The 21,581-nt window shown below is 36.0% G+C and overlaps 1 protein-coding gene across 3 annotated transcripts in view; it reads right to left on the reverse strand.

The window, feature by feature from the left end:
* LOC127423252 (colorectal mutant cancer protein) overlaps positions 1–21,581 on the reverse strand; it is a 171,985-nt gene that overhangs the window by 103,598 nt on the left and 46,806 nt on the right. The window contains exon 1 of one of the 3 annotated variants that reach the window (XM_051667417.1): positions 5,700–5,947. The exons of the other annotated variants lie outside the window; for them this stretch is intronic. Coding sequence (XP_051523377.1) covers positions 5,700–5,840 — 141 coding nt within the window. The 5' untranslated portion in view covers positions 5,841–5,947. Of the gene's footprint in view, positions 1–5,699; positions 5,948–21,581 lie in introns of those variants that run through there. 3 annotated transcript variants of the gene reach the window in all.

Below are 21,581 nucleotides of genomic sequence, written 5' to 3' on the forward strand. Positions count from 1 at the left end.
TGTCCTCTCAGGTCTACTAAAGCAATTCTGAGTAGAAGGCCGTTTTTTTCTCACCTCTCAATCCACAGTAAATGTTTTGTGTTCTGATAGGAAATCACACTTCATTTATCTAATCGCATTACGGTCAGTAATCTGCCAGAGAGCAAACGCATCACAAGGAGGCCATTCAACAGCCGGCTAATTGAACACATTATGAGAAACAGCACATCACCATGTGCCATAAGCTGATGCATTCCCAGAGAAACTTTACACAGCTTTCCTTCAAGCGCTCCAGCAATTCATCATATCCAAAACAAGTGCTTTTTAAGAGTTTTGAGACTGGTTGCCATGCTGGTGCTTGGCCCCGTATTGGCTGCTTGCAGCTATATTTATTATTATTATTGCAATTATACAATAGTAATGTATCAAGCTTTTATTTGATAATATAATCAAGATTTTATTTTGGCAGGAAATGCAGCAACACCTTAAGAGTTTCTGGTTGTAGCAGAGTTCACAACATCTATATAATGTGCTCCTCATTTTATCATCTCCTCTTCTGTCCAAAAATACTCAGTGCCACAGATATTTTATTTGTATATTAACTTGTAGCGGCCAAACATATTTGGAATTATGCAAAAGTGAAATTAAAGTGAATCTGAAGCACTTTAAATAAAACGGGCACAGCGCACATAAACAAACGGAAACTTTGAAGCGAGCAGCGCATGCAGACTATTTATTTATTTAAATCGCAACCTTTTGCGTTTTAATAATTGCACAAGGTCATATTGCGATTTAGAATTGATTTCAATTAATTGTGCTGCCCTAGTTAGGATAGAAATATATATAGGCTTTTCAACTTTTAAAAGATACGAGAAAACATTTCCCTAATTTTTTGTTGTTCATCAAAGGCCCTGCGTCCAAACAAACGTGAGTATTTTGTCATAAATGCATCTGTCTCTGGGTAAAATCTCGTCCAATTAGACAGATGTCAGGTTGTGTGACATGCCCTCATCCTCAAAAACCATCAACAAAACTTCACAAGGTCAAAGAAAATATGATCCAGACAACATTAAAAAAGGAAAAGGGGTTTGTACCGCATTGATGTCCAATGTAAATGGGTAAAACAGATGTAAAACAGATCTCACTGCTGACGTTGTTTGAGTCGACACTGTCCAGAAATTTTAGTTTCTAATTCACTGACTTGAGTTTTCATTTCATTTACTCTGAAGCAGATCAATAATGCCTGTGAAAGCAGACCTCAGACTCAACAACTAGCTCAGCTTTAACAAACACTAACAACCATCACATATGCATAAATCATGCTGACACATACAGTGTTCAAAAATGTTGCTTGTTTATGCTGACCAAAGATCATTAACGCAGGTTTTTTTTAAATTATTTATTTAAAGGTGCACTCAGTAATTTTTTTCCCCTCATTTACAAAGTTTTACTTCTAAAGAAATGAATAGTAATTTTGAAATGTATGTACAAAAATCATGTCCACTCTTGTTAGATGAAGAGTTCAGTCATATCTGTAACCATATAAATGCTGTTTTATTCTACATGGAGAGGGTCCCCTCATGGGGGCAGCCATGTTAGCATCACATGACCAGCTGAATACTACTCGCTTAATCTCAGTAACTGCTCTGTTATTGGACTCTTTCATTCGTGGATTAAATTAATCCTGGTTTACTGTGCATAGTAAATTTCAACAATGGCACTGGTAATTGAAAACTACTGTATTTGAATGATGCAGCATCCAGGCCACTAGGTGTCAGTGTGAACCAATGTAAGCCACTTTGACATATTTCCAAAAATTACTGAGTGCACCTTTAATTCAGTTTTTTAAGAGCTAGCTGGTTGCAAGGGTGTTTCTATACTATTGCTAAGGTTTTCTTGCTAGGTGTATGCTAGTAGTGGTTGACGATTAATCAGTTTTGCCGATTAATCGGCAACGATAGTTGCCAATTATCGATAGACGATAGTTTGGCTAATTTGTTTTCCCTTCTGGATGCCATTGGAGGGTTCTGGAGTAAGACTTCAGTGATTGGATGTGAAATATTAACAGTTACTGACACCGCGTGGGGATAAGCTGTATCTATATCTAATATTTATCCATGTGATTTATCCTCACTTTAATGTACAGTTTGTTATCAAGATTAGTGTTCTGAATTGAAGTAAGGGCATGCAAAGAAAAATGCGAGTATATGGAAACATGCCCCGTCAGAACATACATTGCATCTTCAACATCATGTCTAAATGAATAATATGAATAGTAAAAAACCTCATGTTGTGAAATATGTTTATATGTATATATATACAGTATATGCAGTATATATATATATATATATATATATATATATATATATATATATATATATATATATATTAGGGCTGTTGAAGTTAACACGCTAATAACACGTTAACGCAATATTCCTTTAATACCACTAATTTTTTTTATGCTGTTAACGCACGTCCTTATATGACCCTTTTAATAAACCATTCACTGACCGTCGTGAAAGCAGATGGTGGGGGACATTATGCTGAGACCTGTGCCAAGCATTTTATCAATGTAGCACAGCAGTTTGACAGCCCTATATTGACCGTCGGGAAAACAGATAGTGGCAGACATTATGCTGATACCTGCGCTAAGCATTTTATCAATGTAGCACAGCAGTAATACATGCCCGCAAAGCACAGAGAGAGCTCGGAACTTTGTAACATGATTGCAGCGGCAAGACAGCTGCCATTTGAACACCTGCCTTGCACTGCAAGGTGCGGTACGAAAGTTGCGAGGCGTGGTGCGAGCGTGAAGTTAAAGTGTGAGCATGCAGCGATCGTCTGTGTTCCGCGACTGCTACCGGGTCCTTAAATAATGCATATCGTGCCAGTAAAGGCAGCCGGTGGAGTTTCTGGTGCCCACTAGGGAGTTGGTGCCATACGCAGACTGCGTAATATGCATATAGGGAGCGGCGGTACTGATTACCGGCTAACGGAAACCCTGCTGCTGTCTCCAAGGTTCTGTGACAGTGTCTCTGTTTGATAGAGCACTAGTCAATGTAGAAGTTGGAGACATTGCTGGAACCCTGCAGGTAATCTACACTGTCAATAACCCATTTAATCCCAATGGTTACAGTTGTGACTGGGGTCTAAAAGGAGTTTGTGATGTATTTGTCAATTGTAAATGACAGTGCAGACTTTTTTGCATGAGTGGTGCAAATAATCACACGACCAGAGCTATTTAATTCCACTGTGCTCCTGTAAAGATTATGTCTGTCAAAACTCCATAAAATAAGCGAATAAATACTGTCCTAACACTCTTACAACTACCATATTTTGTACATAATTTGAATAGAGTTGTGTTGATTTTCTGTTGTTCAACTCTGTTGGTGGGGTGGTTTTGTGTGGATGACTGAAAAATACATCTGGATTAAGCATATTTTATCCACTCGTGTTTATAAAGATATTGCGATTAATCGCGATTAATTACAAAACTTTATGCGATTAATCGCGATTAAATATTTTAATCGTTTGACAGCCCTACTGTGTGTGTGTGTGTGTGTGTGTATATATATATATATATATATATACACACACACACACACACACACACACACACACACACATATATATATATACACACACACACACACACACACACACATATATATATATTTATATATATTTTACATACTGTATATATAACCCTTCATCTGGTGAATATATAGGCTATAAAAAGCTTAATTTGGTGAATACATACATGTAGAGCATTGTAATGGAGCCAAGTCTCCATCACTGTTTATGGACTAATGCTGCCTTCATATGCTATCTGAATTATTGTAAATACGAATTTCCAACTCAGAAGTTGCATGTTAATGCCCCCTCAAGTTGTAATTACAACTGGGAAACTCAGAGATAATTTTGATAATCGAGTTTCCAAGTTGGGAGGAGAGTACGGTTTCTGTAGTAACTGATGGTTTAATTTTTCTAATTGCAACTACCTGTACCTTGTTATCACTTGCTGTTTCAGTCATATACATTTATGCATATCAGTAACCATTAGATGCATTTTATACATTTTCACACAGAGAAAAGAGCATGCATTTCATGCAAAATTCTATTATCGTCAGCAAGTTGACAGACACGTACTGCAATGTCAAAATAAGAGTTCCCCAAGAAATATGTGAGAATGAACTTGGTGTTGTCCATGTTTCCCACAACAAAGCACTTGAACGTGACATACTCATAATTATGACTTCGCAAATGGTAATTTGGATAATTCCGATCGCACATGAAGGTAGCATAATGCATGATTATGACTACGAGATGTTATATAAAAAAAAGACATGAGGCATATAAATCATAGAATTTGTATTTATACAACCTAATTGATTGCTGAGTTCATGTTGATTTTGACTGACGGTGACAGTAACTATAAAATGAGGAATGTCACGTAATTTTACATATTTGGGATATAATGAATGCATATAATATAAAAAGGCTGTGATTTAATTAAATATACAGATTGAATGTGCTGCGCGCTACAGAATGAATGTGTGAAGCCGGCTGCTCATACACCATATAATGAGCAAAGTCCCTTTCAAGGATATATCACGCACGCTCTGTGTTTAGCAGATAACAGGGAGCAGGGCACTTGTCAACCTTGAAGCGTGCAGTGCATGCAGACTATATATTTATGTAATTCAATCGCAGACTTTCATGGTTTCTTATGCACATTAAACCATATAGTGAACTGCTTATCCGGAGGTCTGAAGCTACCATCAAAAACAAACAGAAACTGAAAGGGCTTCACTCCAAAATAAAAGCTCAATTTAACGAGACGTGTGAAATTGTGACAGAAATACATCCCTACTATATAGTAAAAGGTAATATTCAATTTAGTAGTAGTAGTAATAATTAATAATTATAATAATAATAATAATAAATAACATCTATTTTGTTATTGCCTCCATGTCTGTGCCCATCACAGTAAGGAAAAACTAAGAAAATGTTCAGTAAATAGATCGGTTATCAGCTTTCTTCTAACATCTGTGTTACTGGTATCGGCAAAATCAAATATCAGTCGATCTCTAGTTGCTATATGGTTCCTATAAGGTTGCTAGGCTGTTCCGGGTGGTTGCTAGGTGGTTGTTTACTGGCAAACGAGTCTCTATGATATTCTAGTTTCTAGATATGACTCGAGTCCCTCATTCAATGTAAGTCTATGGGATTTTATCTATAAAAGTGTGATCTCTAAGAAAATTAACAGCACACCTCTCCTCAACAACATGCATGATTTGAGGGATCATTCATGTCTGGAGCATAAATGCTGCAGGACGACACACTGAATGTATAATACTAAATATAAGCAAAAGTAATGGTTATGCTTGCCATAATACACACTACCTACAAATGCAGACACTCTGTAATGCACACCCCTGTCTACGAGTCTCAACCTGCCAATATGAGTCATTACATAAAGCACTAGATTTGGGAATGACTAACAAACAGTTACGTAATAAAAACAAACACTTTGAAATGTCAGTAACGCAGCACTTGAAAACAGCTCTGCTGTGGGCTTATGATGAAAAGCAGCCCGTATTTTCTCTGGAATACCACAAGCACCTTACATACACTGCTAATTTACTCTACTGACTGACAACATGTCAGAGGTGCCTGTGCCACCCACACTCTCGGACACACACACACACACTACATACCTCTCGTATTTCCCCTGTTGTTGCTTGCCAAGTGCCAACAAACTCACCTTTGATGGCACGCTGATATGAAGTCTCTCTCGTGAGGTCCACAGTGTGAGTCACTGATAATAAACTCCTATTGATATGCCAAGAAACGCACATGTCCAGTCACCATCTGCTGCGCTAGTGTTAGTTCGTTCACATATTGCTCACATATGAATTGTAAAGCCGATATAAAGCAGTCTGGTCGTAATCGTGTGTGTCTTCTATAGTGGAATACAGACGCTCTGTGTTCTCAGATTCCTTTAGCTGTTTACGTCGCCCTTTCCTTCCTGTCAGGATAGGGAGGGATTGTCTGTATGTGTGCGAGAGGCCTGTGTTAATTTCTGCTGTCTTTTAATTGTACACTTTAATAGTGGAACAATATGGGTTTCTTAATAGTCAATACTGAAAACAATGAAAACAATGGGTATAGTCAAACGGCCAGATGTGTTATGGTATAGATTTATAGACTTGGAGTTAAATATTTTTTGGATGGGTTTCGTGAGAATGAACCATATTCATACAGTGCAACTTGATGACAAATCAGACGTCCACAAAATTGCTGTAATCAAGCGAACACTTATTTGACACAATTTTACTCAAAATGAGCTTAAACTTTAAGATTGATTATTATAATTGTTTATTGTCAAGGCTCTAGGTAGATTTTGGAATTGACACAAGGAACTACACTGCAAAAATCATTTACTTACTCAGTATTTGTGTCTCGTTTTCCAGTAAAAAATAACCAAACATCCCATTAACATAACAAATTAACATAGATTCTACATTTTGTTTACACAGAAATCTAACAAAATGTATTAAGGTTTGTCCTTAAAATATGAAAAAACTATTGCCAATGTGGTAGACAAAAAAAAAATAACAATAGAAAAACAAGTTTATTTTTCTTACCTCACTGGCAGATAATTTTTTTCTTGTTTTAAGCATAAAGTTCACTCAATTTTGTTAGATTTCTCTAAAAACAAGACAACCCTTGAAGCCAAGCTATGAAGGTGTTTTTAAAGATTTCCTGTATCAGTTGCATACCCAAAATGAAAGGCAAAAACAACAACAAAAAACAAGGAGGATCAAGTGTTTGGTATCACTGTAAAGAGAACTTTTCAAATATTTTTATGATATAGATTGACACATTCTGAGACTCTCAGCCTAAGAAACTGCTGAAAAATCACAAACAAATTGAGTCAAAAATGTACTTTTCTTCTTATTTTTCTTATTTGACATTATATATATCAGGGTGTAAATAAGGTGTCTCTGAAAAATTGCTTTTGTTTTGTTCCCAATCATGTCAACTGTAACTGAGAAAAATGTTGTGTTGACAAAGCAAACAAAAGTTATAGCATTACAAAATAATTTATCATAGTGTCCAAAAAGTGCACAAAAGCCTCTTCAAAACAAATAAAACATAAGAGCTAATTACACATGCAAACACAACAATGACTAAAGGTTTGCATAGCATGCAGACATGATTTTAGTAATGAGATTTCACAGAATGAGTTTCATTCTGTGTCATTTGAGTCATCATTGAGTCTGTGTCATGTATTTGGCGCCATCTCCTGGTGGCCACATGTAACATTGTGCTTCATGTGGATTATCTAATGATCTATACATCTGATTATCTTGTGTGTGGACTCGTTTGAAAGATAATCACCTCCTCTAAATAATGGTATGTGATTTAAGTTGCAAGGTGGTTTCAGTTTATTTTTCGTGAAGTTATATGCGAAACGCAGCATATAAGCAACACCAACATAATAGTCAAAGACATATACTTAGCTATTACTCGCTATATTTCTGTCTGTGAGTAAAACAAATAGGCTAGGTTGTATTCTACTCTTTGAGAGCTTTCCAACAACATATGACACATGACTATTTGATCAGATTGCTGTTTGCAATTGCAACAATATATACAGTGCAAATTTTTAAAGGGCTCCGAGGGTTAATATCTACGTCAGTTTGCCTGTAAAGGAAATGTATCTTGTTTTTTAAGGATATTTTTAATTTGAAAACAAGACTAAAATACTGATTAAATATTTTGTAGAGGAACTGTTCTGTTATTTTCAGCGCAGATGTCAATAATCTCAAATTGGCCAACAACTGGTTGATTAATCAACCTGGCTGATATTTCAGTCTATCACTAGTACGTTCAACCAATCTGAGCACCAAGCATTAAATTTGGCAACCAATTTAAAGCCTTTAAATCTAAACAACAATCCATAAAGCCCCTTAACACTGGGTGCGACCCTTGTGAAAACAAAGAGCTGTGTTTTTTGGCCACATTCATCGTTCTTTTGTCCGCTCTGCGAAAAGCACACAAGCAAAAATGGGCCAACAAAGTGGCACATATTGCTGCGGAAAATCAAATGGGTCAATTTGTGTCATTTGCTTCCGTTCAGGTATGAAAACTTTTCACAGAGCCCGAAGAAAATTCGTTTTTATGTGACAATCACTGACGATTCGCATTGCTCTGTCGCCCTTGGTGTGAATAAACCACAGCTTTAGTAACCTGAGTCTCGTCACATACACAGCATGTGGGTTTTAACCTCAGTAAGTTCCTGCAGCTACAAACATCTCTCAGATCTCTAACCCCCAAGCAGAGGTAAATGTCAGAGGTCATGACATCAACACATTGGACATCAAAGTCTTTGACAAGGACAAGCGTGAGACATATTTAAAGATATTTAAAGGAACAGTCCCAAACTCGAAATTCCCACAGAAGCAATTTAAGCAGGACATAAACACTCACAGGAAAAGACAACCACTGTCTGGCATTCTAAAGATTCCCATCAGGAAAAAGGATCTCCACCCAACATGCCTGAAGAATGGCTCAACTCAGCTTAAGTCAGAGGCAGAGAATGAACACGCCTCACGGACAACAACAACAACAAAGACAATTTCCATATGAAACAGAAAACATTTAGCAGTTCAAAAATCAAAACAAGTTCTAACCCAGTTTCTTTGTGCATTAGGCATCTCCAATTAAAAAGAAATGTTGTTTCTATGGAAGTATATTAATGACAAATGTCTTTGAAACAAAAAAGCTCACTAAATTGCACTAATTGATAAATACAACCATTGCATTAACAGTACATGCATATTTTGGGAATGCAATTTCATATGGTTGTATATTTAAGCTGTGAATATTTCAATTAAAAACATTTCACAAAAAATTCAATAATAAAAATTCACCAAGTTCAGTTCCAAAATATACAGGTTATTTTTTATTTCGTCTTTAGTACTACTCAACTCGATTTTTCATACATTATATTTCGCTTTGCAAATTTGCCTCTGAAATTTCAGTGGTTTAACCCCTTAAACCCGATGGATCCGTTGGTGAAAAAAAAGCTATATTGCGAAAAAAGTTTACGCTTAAAACGTTAAAGTCCCGTATACATAAGTCAGGCATATGAGGTATCATTTGAAAGCTTATAATCTGAAATTTTAAGTAATAACCATCACTTCTGCATTTATGTAACTAAAAATAACAAAATAAGGCCTCAAAACATCCGCGTTGAAAATTAGCGCCCCCTAGAGGTAATGGGATAGAAATATTTATATGAAAATTCACATAGCACATAAATGGACAAGTCATATATCTAATGAAAGTTCTCACTCTCAGGAATGTGACTGTATAGTTTATTGTGTTGCACTAATACCACAGATCAAAAGACTTTCAAAAGAATCACAAAGTGAAATATGATTTCTGTATGTCATCAAATACAAATGTCTCATTTATGCTCCAATAACTGCTGCTGTAAGCCCCAAATAGCTAAAAACTTTATATCTGCTTTTACCTTAGGAAGTTTTCTAAAAAAAATGAGCCATTGTTTACTTGCTGTGAGCTCGCTTGTGTGAATAATCCAATGTTATATCTTAGATGTCCAGAACAAAATGGAAAGGAAAAAGCAAAAGCATGCAAAACAAATCATTAGAAAAAATGTTTTTGACTACTGATGAAAAAAATTAACCAGAACCAGAATTACATGTTGATAAAGTTAGGGTAACAAAAAAAGTTTTATTTTATTTGTTTATCATAAGATTATAAACACATACAATATTATTTATGAATAATTACATTATTTTTATTCTTATTATTTATTTGGGGGATCTCTGAAAAATGAGACCAATTTTTTTGCAATTAGTCCACAATATGTGTGAATGGTGAGCTTTTAAATTTGAGTGTGAAAAATTGTGTGCGGAGTATAAGGGGTTAAATTCGGTTGAAAATTCAACCTTGAACATCCCGGCATTGCAGGAAAAACAGTTGCTCTTGATCTTCATCAACACCCGATTCATTGCACCACCTAGTAGTGAAGCCTTGTAGAAGCAAGTGAAGATTGTGCATTGGCACTTCTACTGCTTTTCCTGCAATGGCAGGATGTAGAAGTTTGATTTTCCAACTGAATTGAATTTGTAAAGCGAAATATAATGGACCGAATATTACCTGTTGAATAATAAAGATTAATTTATTTATTTATTTATTTATTTAGGAACTGAACTTTAGAAGGTGAAAATGTGTTATTGAAATTTTAATGATGAAATTCTGTGCAAAATGTTTTTAATTGAAATTTTCACAGCTTAAATATACAACCATTTAAAACTGCATCCCCAAAAAACACAAGCACTGTTAACCCTTCATGTTTTCTTCCAGTCATTTTGACCTGAAGAGTATTTTCTTTTGCATGAAAATGCAAGTTAATTTTATCGTATTGGAATAAAACTTTGACCTTGCTCACACAAGGTATCAAAAAATTGCAATTTTTTTTTACATTTTGTGGGTTTTTTTAAACTTTGTTACACTTTTGGTGTTCCCGGTCAAAAATGGCCGACCTATTAAAAATTGCTTATAAATCTCTCATTATGCTATATTATTACCAAATATTGGATTAAATCTTTTGTCAACTTGTTTTCTTTCAATTAACACAGGTTTTGTATTTATTTTTGGAACTTATTGTTTGTAGGCCTCATTGACTTGAACTTATGCGCCTACATTTTTAGTGAAAAAAAGCATTATATGTGGATAATTTTGGCAATATTAAATAAAATATGAAAACATTCTGCAACGTGTTCTGTAAATGCGTCCACTAACATGTTCAATTGTGATATGCCTCAGTGTAGTGAAAATGTGCAAATAATCTTAAAACCGGTTAACCACGATTCATCCTCAGATGGTAATATAACTGTCAAAACTCACACCATGGCACCCCTATCCACACCATATATGTACTAACAGTGAACTTGAAGTTATGTGCTAGTCAGAATGTGTAACATGATTTGCGAATACACTTTTTCCGTAAAAACGTGCAACACGCAATGCAATATTCCTTAACTGGCTTCAGTCGCTAAAGCATGAAGAATTCAAAATACAGTGACTTCTGAAAAGTATCTAATAGTTCAGTATATTAATTGTATGCTATTAAAGGGTTTCTGCAGGTTTTATGAAGCTAAATTTAAGACTTTTATAAGACCTTTTTAAGACCAACTAAAGAAATACAAGGAATAAATTTAAGGGAACAATGTCATCGCATCGCTCTCTAAATGTAAATGCCTAGGAAGCACAAGAACAGTCATATATACTGTATACAGTAGAAACACACTAAAGTTTAAAAACTCAACTTAACAGATCTCCATTACTTTTTAATTCATTTAACAAAAAGTAACATGATACAGCTTGAATACCTCTGCCCCTATCCACCAGAATGTGGAAATAACTTTTACCTTCTGATCAGACGCATTATATCAGCTATATTCCTCTACGACACTGCTGTTTCACTGGAATAGTGTTTAAACAACACCCAAAAATATACTTCAAAGCTCTGGAATAAAATATAAGTTATCACCACCAAACAATAAAAACAAGATTTTATTCAAATAACTTTTCAGTCATTAAATCTAGAAGCTCAACAACAGGAGCATCTATGATTGTTATAAGAACCTCCCTATGATTCTGCAATCTAAATCCCTAAAGTCATAGATTAGCCAATTATATATATTTACACACTGTGCCACTCAGTTGACATGATTGGTGAACGGCCAAAAGACATGCCAAGGTTGGTGTCCACACACAAGTGTGGATTATCTTTTGAACTGTAGGTGGCGCTGTCTCCAAACTGCTCAGGTACATTCAGGACATGATGTCAATGATGCATACCAAATTTCTTATAAATCTGACAATGCATTCAAAAGATATTTTACTTTAAGATAAAAATCAATGTCAGTATCACAGAGGCAGTATGGCCTTGAAAATCCTCATGACCCGAGGAATCCATAGACACCAAACTCGTGATTTTAGGACATACGGTTCAAAAGTTACGGACAAAAATATCAATTTTTCAAATGTATTGACCCATAGGTGGCGCTGTCACCAAACTTTGCATGTACCCTCAGATCATGGTCCCGATGAAGTATACCAAGTTTCGTTTCAATATGACAAACCATTGGCAACATATAGTCTCACTTCCTGTTTCATGTCGACATCGTTAAATTTGTGTTAACGTAACTTTTCAACTAAATCAAAAGTTGGTATTATTCAATATGTGCGGATCAGTCTGGAGATTATTTTGAGTCATTGTTTAGGCAAATCGGGTAAAGTTTTAAGGAATAGTAGCAAATAAACGCTAAACGTCATAATCTAATATGGCGGCCACTGTAATGGGCGGAGTTTTAATTTAAGCGGTCCAATTGCATCATCAGGAGGAGTGTAATAACTTCTTAGACAAAATCTTAGACAAATGCTTCAAAAGATATGCGCAAATTCATGACCTTATGAATTTAAGACTTGTTGCTCTGATTTAAGACCTTAAACCTGCAAAAGGGCAATTTAAGACTAAGACTTTTTACAGACCTGCAGAAAACCCTGTATTATTTCAGGAGCTCAAGTTTTCACAGCATGGACGGTTGTATTTAGTTGTATAATTATATGTTTGATACACGTTTAAATTAAAGGAATAGTACACCCAAAAATGAAAATTTGCTGATAATTAACTCATACTCGGGCCTTCCAAGATGTATCTGAGTTTCTTTCTTCATCAAAACAGAATTTAAGATTTTTAAATCTCAGGCCCCCACCTCTAAACAATGCAAGTGAATGTACTCCATTTTTTAACCTTCAGGGATTTATCTCAAGACATTTTCTGGTTTTCGTCCCTAAAATGCTCATGAGTAGAACTACTTTCTTCCGCCACGGATTCAGCGTACAGCTCAAGCCTTCGTTGCTAACTCGAAAACGTCACGTTAGAACTAGCAACAGAGGCTTGCGCTGCTTTACTCGAGGACTTACTGGAGTAATGAGGTAGTGCGTTTGTGCACGTGTGTGTGAGTTTGTATTTGAGGAATCGAAAGAAACTCAGAAAATGAGAGATCCCTTCTGGGATTATCTTTTTTGTGCGTGTCGCCATATTCCTGTTGTAAACCTTAACCACTACTTTCTTCATCCCCACTGAGATGCAGGAGTGCGCTGACATGACGACTCTGTTTTTCTCTCACGAGTATGGGCCTTAAGTGTGTGCATTATGCGTATAATGTCTGTGTGTCCACGAGTGTGGGAGTGTGTGCATGAGAGGGGGAGCGTGAGGGTTTTTCACACAGATATTTCAGATAATATAGAAACTGTTGTATTGATCAAGTGTATCTAGCTTTAATACAGCTCAAGCCTTCGTTGCTAATTCGAAAATATCATGTTAGAACTAGCAACGAAGGATGCGCTGCTTTTCTCTGTGTGTGTGTGTGGGGGGGGAGGGGAGGTGCACGTGTGCATGCGTGTGTGTGCATGAGAGGGGGAGCGTGAGGGTTTTTCACACAGATATTTCAGATAATATAGAAACTGTTGTATTGATCAAGTGTATCTAGCTTTAATACAGCTCAAGCCTTCGTTGCTAATTCGAAAACATCATGTAAGAACTAGCAACGAAGGATGTGCTGCTTTTCTCTGTGTGTGTGTGTGTGGGGGGGGGGGTGCACGTGTGCATGCGTGTGTGTGCGTGTAAGTGCGGGGGAGACGAGGGAGCGCGAGGGCTCTTTTTAACCGAAAATAAAATAAATGTAGGATATTTTAGACATTGTTTTAACCGATTAACTTTAACCAATGACTTTGTTTTAGTTGGATATTTTGTTGTGGTAGCCTGTAGGGCTCTTTGAAATAACTGTATTAATTTGGCGAAGTGATGTATGGAACCGTTATGCGGTCAAGACCTGGAACTACTTTATAGCCGTGCGCTTCCTTGAAAAATAATTGCACACCTTAGAACGTCCGTCAACCAATTAGAATCAAGCATTCAACAGAACCGTGGTATAAGCCATTTTAAAGTGAAACTGACTAAAAGTAATGAATATGACGACGAAATTTTCATCAAAAGATTAAAACAAAAAAAAAAAACTGTCTAAAAATGTAAAACTTTCAAAATCGCTCTCTAGCGCATACTTTGGAAAACGATAAAGTTAGGAAACAGAAAACTGTGGTAAATAAGAAAATATATTAGTGTGGATGTGGCCTAAGTAACAGAACCATGTCTCCCATCCCAATCTACTGAACAAACCGTACGTTTATTCCTTACAGCCTCATTCTCATTCACGTTAAAAATCAGCATGATCACACAGGAAGTCGACATGTTGCTATCATATGTTCCAGTTCCCTGACATCACCCCCCCCATTCTGCCAGTTACTAACATGCACCATCTTCCATCAAACATTTTTGCATCAATTCAAGTGTGTTCGTCTTTTCCTGTGACGCAACAGAGCAATCATGTTCACATTTTCAATGATAAACACAATTCAGAGGTTGCATTTTCCTTTTAAGATTGCATTTTTACTTCACTGATGGTTAGGTTTAGGGTTTGGTTTTGGGTGTATGGTTAATAAAATATGCATTACATAATTTACAACTGAAAACAACTCAATTTAAAAATGCCTTTTGGCGCCACCCTGTGGACATTTCACCTGAAAACTGGAGCTCCCACGCACAGCACTTCCAGCTTCGGCCACTGGGGGCAGCGATTCGAATTTCAGTAAGCACAGACCGATTTTAGATGAAGAACTTTCGAGCAACTGTTGCTGAATTCAGTGAGATCAGTTTGTAAAAATGGCGTCTACCCTGACTGAAGTCCATTACTTCTCTATGCAAGTAACAGAATCAGTCCAGTATTCACCTACAAATCCTGAGGCGCCAACCCAGTCACTCAACTCCATCTCTCCCTAGAAACAAAAGACATTTTGTCCTCTGAGGTGAGCTTTTTTTGAAGCGCGAGTGTAAATAGTCTGTTTATTTTGACTGCAAGGGGAGAAGGGTGCCCGAGGTGCTCACATGTTCGTTTTCGAGCTTAATAGCCTGTGAAAGGTGAATTATCTCTTTACACACTCGCTCACAGAGCCATCAGCGTACACACACTCACTTTCAAACAGCATTCAAACACACAGCAGCATCTGAGCAGTCTTTAATGTTATAAATAGAAGGCTTGAGGTTGAGAGAGACTGAGAACAGGACATACAGATGAATAGGAAAGCCAGAGCTTTACTGTTATTAAATGAAACTAATCCACAATCTATAAAAAACATCAGTGAGTGAATTAAGTGCTGACTAGAAGCATAATGGGTGTGTCGGCATTTCTCTGAAATCAATTATGAGTCTTAAATTCCGCAAAACCACCAATAACTCTGACAAATTACAAACGAGATCGTTTGCTGAAATGCAGATTTATAAACAGCGGATTAAAGGTCTTTGGGATTCAGTTTATTGTACTCAGAAAACCATTTAGTTCTTCAATGGTGATCAAACTAATCACTAACATATTTCCATTTCATCTGATAAAAGTTAGGATTAAGGGTTGATTTTAAACTTTTATCCATTGCTTTATCAGAGACTGTAATACTAAATATGCATTGACTGGAGCATACATTATGTTCATAACACTATAGGCTGATTCTCATTTTCTGTCAAGAAAATGACCTGTTTGTGTTACTCCAAAAGAAACAAATAGAAATAATATTCTGCATGTAGAAAATGTAAGGGGGCCATTAAGAGGTTTTACATGATGACATTATTTGCATTATCGCTAAGCAAAAAAATATGGTCATTATATATTCATTACAGTAATGTAAAAAGATATATATTTTTAAACTGTAATTTATACATCATAGCACTTTCTTGGTACTGCCTTTCATTTTCGCTGATTTGAATGAAAAAATCATTACAACCCGTGATGTCAAAAGTACCGGTTCTTCGGTATTAAGTCAATACTACAATAAAAAAGATGTAAGGATACCAGTGTTTCTTTAGTACTATGAAATGTCAAATAGACAATTAATCAAATTAAAATTGTGATATGTCCTAGTTTGATTATTAAACCAAAATGGATGCAATTTAACTAAATAAATATACAGTTTGCATGTGCTGCACGCTGCAAAGTGAAAGTGTGAAGCCGCTCATCCACTCAAAACACCACATTTTATGAGCATTGCATGCGGTGCTTGTAGTAGATGACAGAGCATTCAACTCATGTCAGAATAAAAGTTTGATTCAAAATAATGGTATCGTGAAATTATACTGGTATCTGTACCGACTACTGAAATTTTGGTATCATGACAACACTAATTACAAAAGCATCTTTTTTTACTATAATACATAACGTTATTGTAAAAATGTGTTATGCTAATCAGAATCATCATATTAAACAATGAATAGAGTAAAAGTAAAACGTCCAGATATGTTATGGTAATGAGAATTGGGGGGTAAAATGTGCTTAAGTGTCCTGAGAATAATGTCACAATGCTAAAAATTCTTAATGGTCCTAAATGTAGGCTTCATTATATTTTGTGAAGTATATACATTATATATATATATATATATATATATATATATATATATATATATATATATATATATATACACACACACACACACACACACACACATATATATAAAGGTATTATATATATACACACACAGCTGTGCTCAAAAGTATGCATACCCTGGCAGAAATTGTGAAATTTTGAATTGATTTTGAAAATATGACTGATCATGCAAAAAAACTGTCTTTTATTTAAGGATAGTGATCATATGAAGCCATTTATTATCACATAGTTGTTTGGCTCCTTTTTAAATCATAATGATAACAGAAATCACCCAAATGGCCCTGATCAAAAGTTTACATACCCTTGAATGTTTGGCCTTGTTACAGACACACAAGGTGACACACACAGGTTTAAATGGCAATTAAAGGTTAATTTCCCACACCTGTGGCTTTTTAAATTGCAATTAGTGTCTGTGTATAAATAGTCAATGAGTTTGTTAGCTCTCACGTGGATGCACTGAGCAGGCTAGATACTGAGCCATGGGGAGCAGAAAAGAACTGTCAAAAGACCTGCGTAACAAGGTAATGGAACTTTATAAAGATGGAAAAGGATATAAAAAGATATCCAAAGCCTTGAAAATGCCAGTCAGTCCTGTTCAATCACTTATTAAGAAGTGGAAAATTCGGGGATCTCTTGATACCAAGCCAAGGTCAGGTAGACCAAGAAAGATTTCAGCCACAACTGCCAGAAGAATTGTTCAGGATACAAAGAAAAACCCACAGGTAACCTCAGGAGAAATACAGGCTGCTCTGGAAAAAGACGGTGTGGTTGTTTCAAGGAGCACAATATTTGTTGACCCCTCTCCAAATATAGCGCTTATGATTGTGACCATAAAGCTCTATTTTGGTCTCGTCACTCCAAATTACAGTGTGCCAGAAGCTGTGAGGCGTGTCAAGGTGTTGTCGGGCATATTGTAACCGGGCTTTTTTGTGGCATTGGCGCAGTAAAGGCTTCTTTCTGGCAACTCGACCATGCAGCTCATTTTTGTTCAAGTATCGTCGTATTGTGCTCCTTGAAATTTTGTATTGATTTGGGGTCAAATATGACCAGGATATTTTCTTGATGGGTTTGTAGAGAATCACCATCTAACACATGCTTAGAAATGAAAAATGAAATAACTCATGGAGCCAATCACCTGAGTCATAAATAATGTGATGTCATCTTTTTTGACAGAAATACAGCATAAGTCATATAGGGCAATGCTGTATAGTGAGCTTCATCAACATCACTAACATGATTTAAAAAAAATCTGCATCAAACATCTTAAAAATTACCAGCCAATTTCTCTCAACTTGCTCTTAGAAAGAACAGACATCTGCTAAATATTTAAGTGAGATGACAAACAGTGAATTTCCACTCAGATATCTTGGCAAAGCTCTCTGGCTGCTGCGGGCACACTGGCATGAGTTCAATGTTCAGACTGTCTGTGCCAGAGAACAGTATTTTACCAATCGATATGTGAAAGAATCTATTATGAGAGAGAATATTTTATAATATACTTTTGTGTTTTTTTTTTTTTTTTTCATTTTGGAGCTTGACAGTACCAGTCTCTTTATATAAAAAAAGAGCGGCCAGGGAATGGTTTAAAAATGTACCTTTTGTGTTCCAACATGAGTTTAGATTACACTGAGGTCCAGCTAGCTATGGCTGTCAAGATTATAACATTTGGCTGATGATTAATTATCAAAGAAATAATTGTGATTATGCCGATTAATTGTCAAAGAAATACTTGCGATTATGGCGATTAATTATCAAAGAAATAATTATGGCGATTGTCAAAGAAATAATTGTGATTATGACGATTAGTTGTCAAAGAAATAACTGTGATTATGGCGATTGTCAAAGAAATAATTGCGATTATGGCGATTAATTGTCAAAGAAATAATTGTGATTATGCCGATTAATTGTCAAAGAAATACTTGCGATTATGGCGATTAATTATCAAAGAAATAATTGTGATTATGCCGATTAATTGTCAAAGAAATAATTGCGATTATGGCGATTAATTATCAAAGAAATAATTGTGATTATGCCGATTAATTGTCAAAGAAATACTTGCGATTATGGCGATTAATTATCAAAGAAATAATTGTGATTATGCCGATTAATTGTCAAAGAAATACTTGCGATCATGGCGATTAATTATCAAAGAAATAATTGTGATTGTGGCGATTAATTGTCAAAGAAATACTTGCGATTATGGCGATTGTCAAAGAAATGATTGCGATTATGGCGATTCATTGTCAACAAAATAATTGCGATTATGGCGATTAATTTTCAAAGAAATAATTGCGATTATGATGATTAATTGTCAAAGAAATAATTGCGATTATGGTGATTAATTGTCAAATAAATAACTGTGATTATGCCGATTAATTGTCAAAGATATAATTGTGATTATGATGATTAATTGTCATACAAATTGTGCTTCATACACCTTAGAAAGTCATTTATTTATATTTAACTCTGAATCATATAACAAAATAGGGATTTATGATTTACTTTTTTGGAAAATTTTGCACAGGGGTAGAATGACATCAAAAATAACATTTTAAATATCAAAATATTTCCATATACTTAAAAAAAATTCTCTCTCTTTTCTTTCTTTCTTTCTTTATCTCTCTTTAGTCTTGGTAAATAAATAAAATAATAACATAAAATTTAATACAAAATTTTATTAAATGATTTTGTATTAAACACCATTGAGATTCTGTGTATATTTGAAAATGTAATTTAATTTCTTCATTCTCTCATCTCCACAGAAATGCTTCACATTTCTGCCTTTAAACCCTCCAAAAATTGGCCCTATTCCATTCAATTGTAAGTGCCTCACTGCAACCTCGATTTTGCTTTTTTTAAAGAAACAGAGAAATAATTTTTTGCTGTAATCAACATTACATCACAAATGCAGTCGACTGAGCTTAACTTGTATTGAACCCGGAATATTCCTTTAACATTATGAACTAATGAGTTACCTTAAGTCAAGGAGCCCTACTAATATTCTTCTCTCTCAATGAACAGAACCCGACAAATAAACCAAATAAAACACTGCAGATTTACCAGTCCCCTGAGTATAATAATCATGCTGTAAATGAGTATAAAAATAAAGGCCTGTTTCATATCTACACTGGGCCACTGTTCACAGGGGTCTGTAAATTGTGTTGGAGACCCCCGTTCACCCTCTTTTCCTCTCGACTGAGTTTGTCTTCCCTACAGAAGCCCCATAAATCACAGCTACAGCCCACCTCGCCAGTCAAAACACACACTCTCCTCCTCTCATTCTCTGGTATGAGAACCGCTCCGCTCACAACCACACCTCACATCGATCAGAGACCCAAGTGTTTTACGACCAGCGACTGCATCAGCCGTGATTGAGCGCGAGCTTTACTCCCCACCGTTTGTCAGTCTGATGGAAGCGCTAGGGATGACGGTAAATCTGGGATATTAGTACCCTGAACTAGCCGCTCAAAGATGCGATGGAGTGACACAGCGTGAGGATAGAGATAGCTCAAGAGTTTGACAGAGCCCTGAAATACTGGCAGTCAGGAAAGAAAGGATGATTAGAAGCTTTATTAGCTTTAGCTTCTTTTCTCTCATCCTGAAGGCTTATTGACACTTTTACCACCTCATAAAATTGGCCCAAAACTGGTGATCAACCAATCTGTTGTTTCCAGTGGGCGATGCCAATACTGATATCTAAGGACCTGAGGCCGGTCGCACCAGCCTTGCGTAAGTTACAGCGTAAATAGGCACTAAGTTACAATTTACGCACTACTTAGTATTTGAGCATTTCTATTTCAGCTTAATATGCTGAGACAACTATAAGTAAGCCATTCATAGATTCATTTTCTAAAAAAATTACATAATTTTCTCTGTGTTTGTTTTGAGCGACCCGGAACGATCCGATTGTTTAAACAACTGCAGACGAGGGGCGTATTCAGGAAGAAGCTTTGAAAACACTGTTTATTTTGCAATTTCGTTCGACGCGCTAGTGTCGTAGAAATTACATACTTCAGCTTTAAACTCGTTAACATTTACTAGAGAGAACATTATGTATAAAACAGGCCTCTTAGCAGCTCTTCAGCATGAAATCGATCTAAACTAAGCAATTTCCTGTGTGTGTCGCCCGTTGTACCTGGCGTGCAATGTTTCAACACATACAAAATAAATAGCATATTAAAATAAATTAACATGACATTTTCCAGTCTATTGTATTAATATATATACAGTGGCAAGAAAAAGTATGTGAACCCTTTGGAATTAGCTGGTTTTCTGCATTAATTGGTAATAATAAAATGTGATCTCATCTTCATCAAATTCACAAATATAGACAAACACAATGTGCTTAAGCAAACAACACACAAACAATTATAATCTTACATGTCTTAATTGAAAAAGTGCTGCGGAAAAAGTAAGTGAACCCTTGGATTTAATAACTGATCGATCCTGCTTTGGCAGCAATAACCTCAACCAAGTGTTTCCGGTATCTGCGGATTAGACCTGCACAACATTCAGAAGGAATTTTGGATCATTCTTCCTTACAGAACTGCTTCAGCTCAGACATATTCTTAGGATGTCTGGTGTCTCTCTTGAGGTCATTCCACAGCATCTCTATTGGGTTAAGGTCTGGGCTCTGTCTGGGACACTCCAAAAGGTGGATTTTCTTTTTTTGAAGTCATTCTGTAGTGGATTTACTTCGATGTTTAGGGTCATTGTCCTGCTGCTTCACCCAACTTCTACTGATCTTCAGCTGGCACACAGACACCCTGACATTATCCTGTAGGATATCTTGATAAACTAAGGAAATTATTTTTCCCTCTGATGGCAAGCGGTCCAGGCCCCAAAGCAGCAAAACAGCCTCAAATCATGATGCTCCCTCCACCGTATTTCACCGTTGGGATGATGTTTTCATGTTGGTATGCGCTGCCCTTTTTATGCCATACGTAGTGCTGCATGTTCTTCACAAACAATTCAACCTTACTTTCATCAGTCCACAAAACATT

This window comes from Myxocyprinus asiaticus, chromosome 3, assembly GCF_019703515.2.
Source record: "Myxocyprinus asiaticus isolate MX2 ecotype Aquarium Trade chromosome 3, UBuf_Myxa_2, whole genome shotgun sequence".
Lineage (NCBI taxonomy): Eukaryota > Metazoa > Chordata > Actinopteri > Cypriniformes > Catostomidae > Myxocyprinus > Myxocyprinus asiaticus.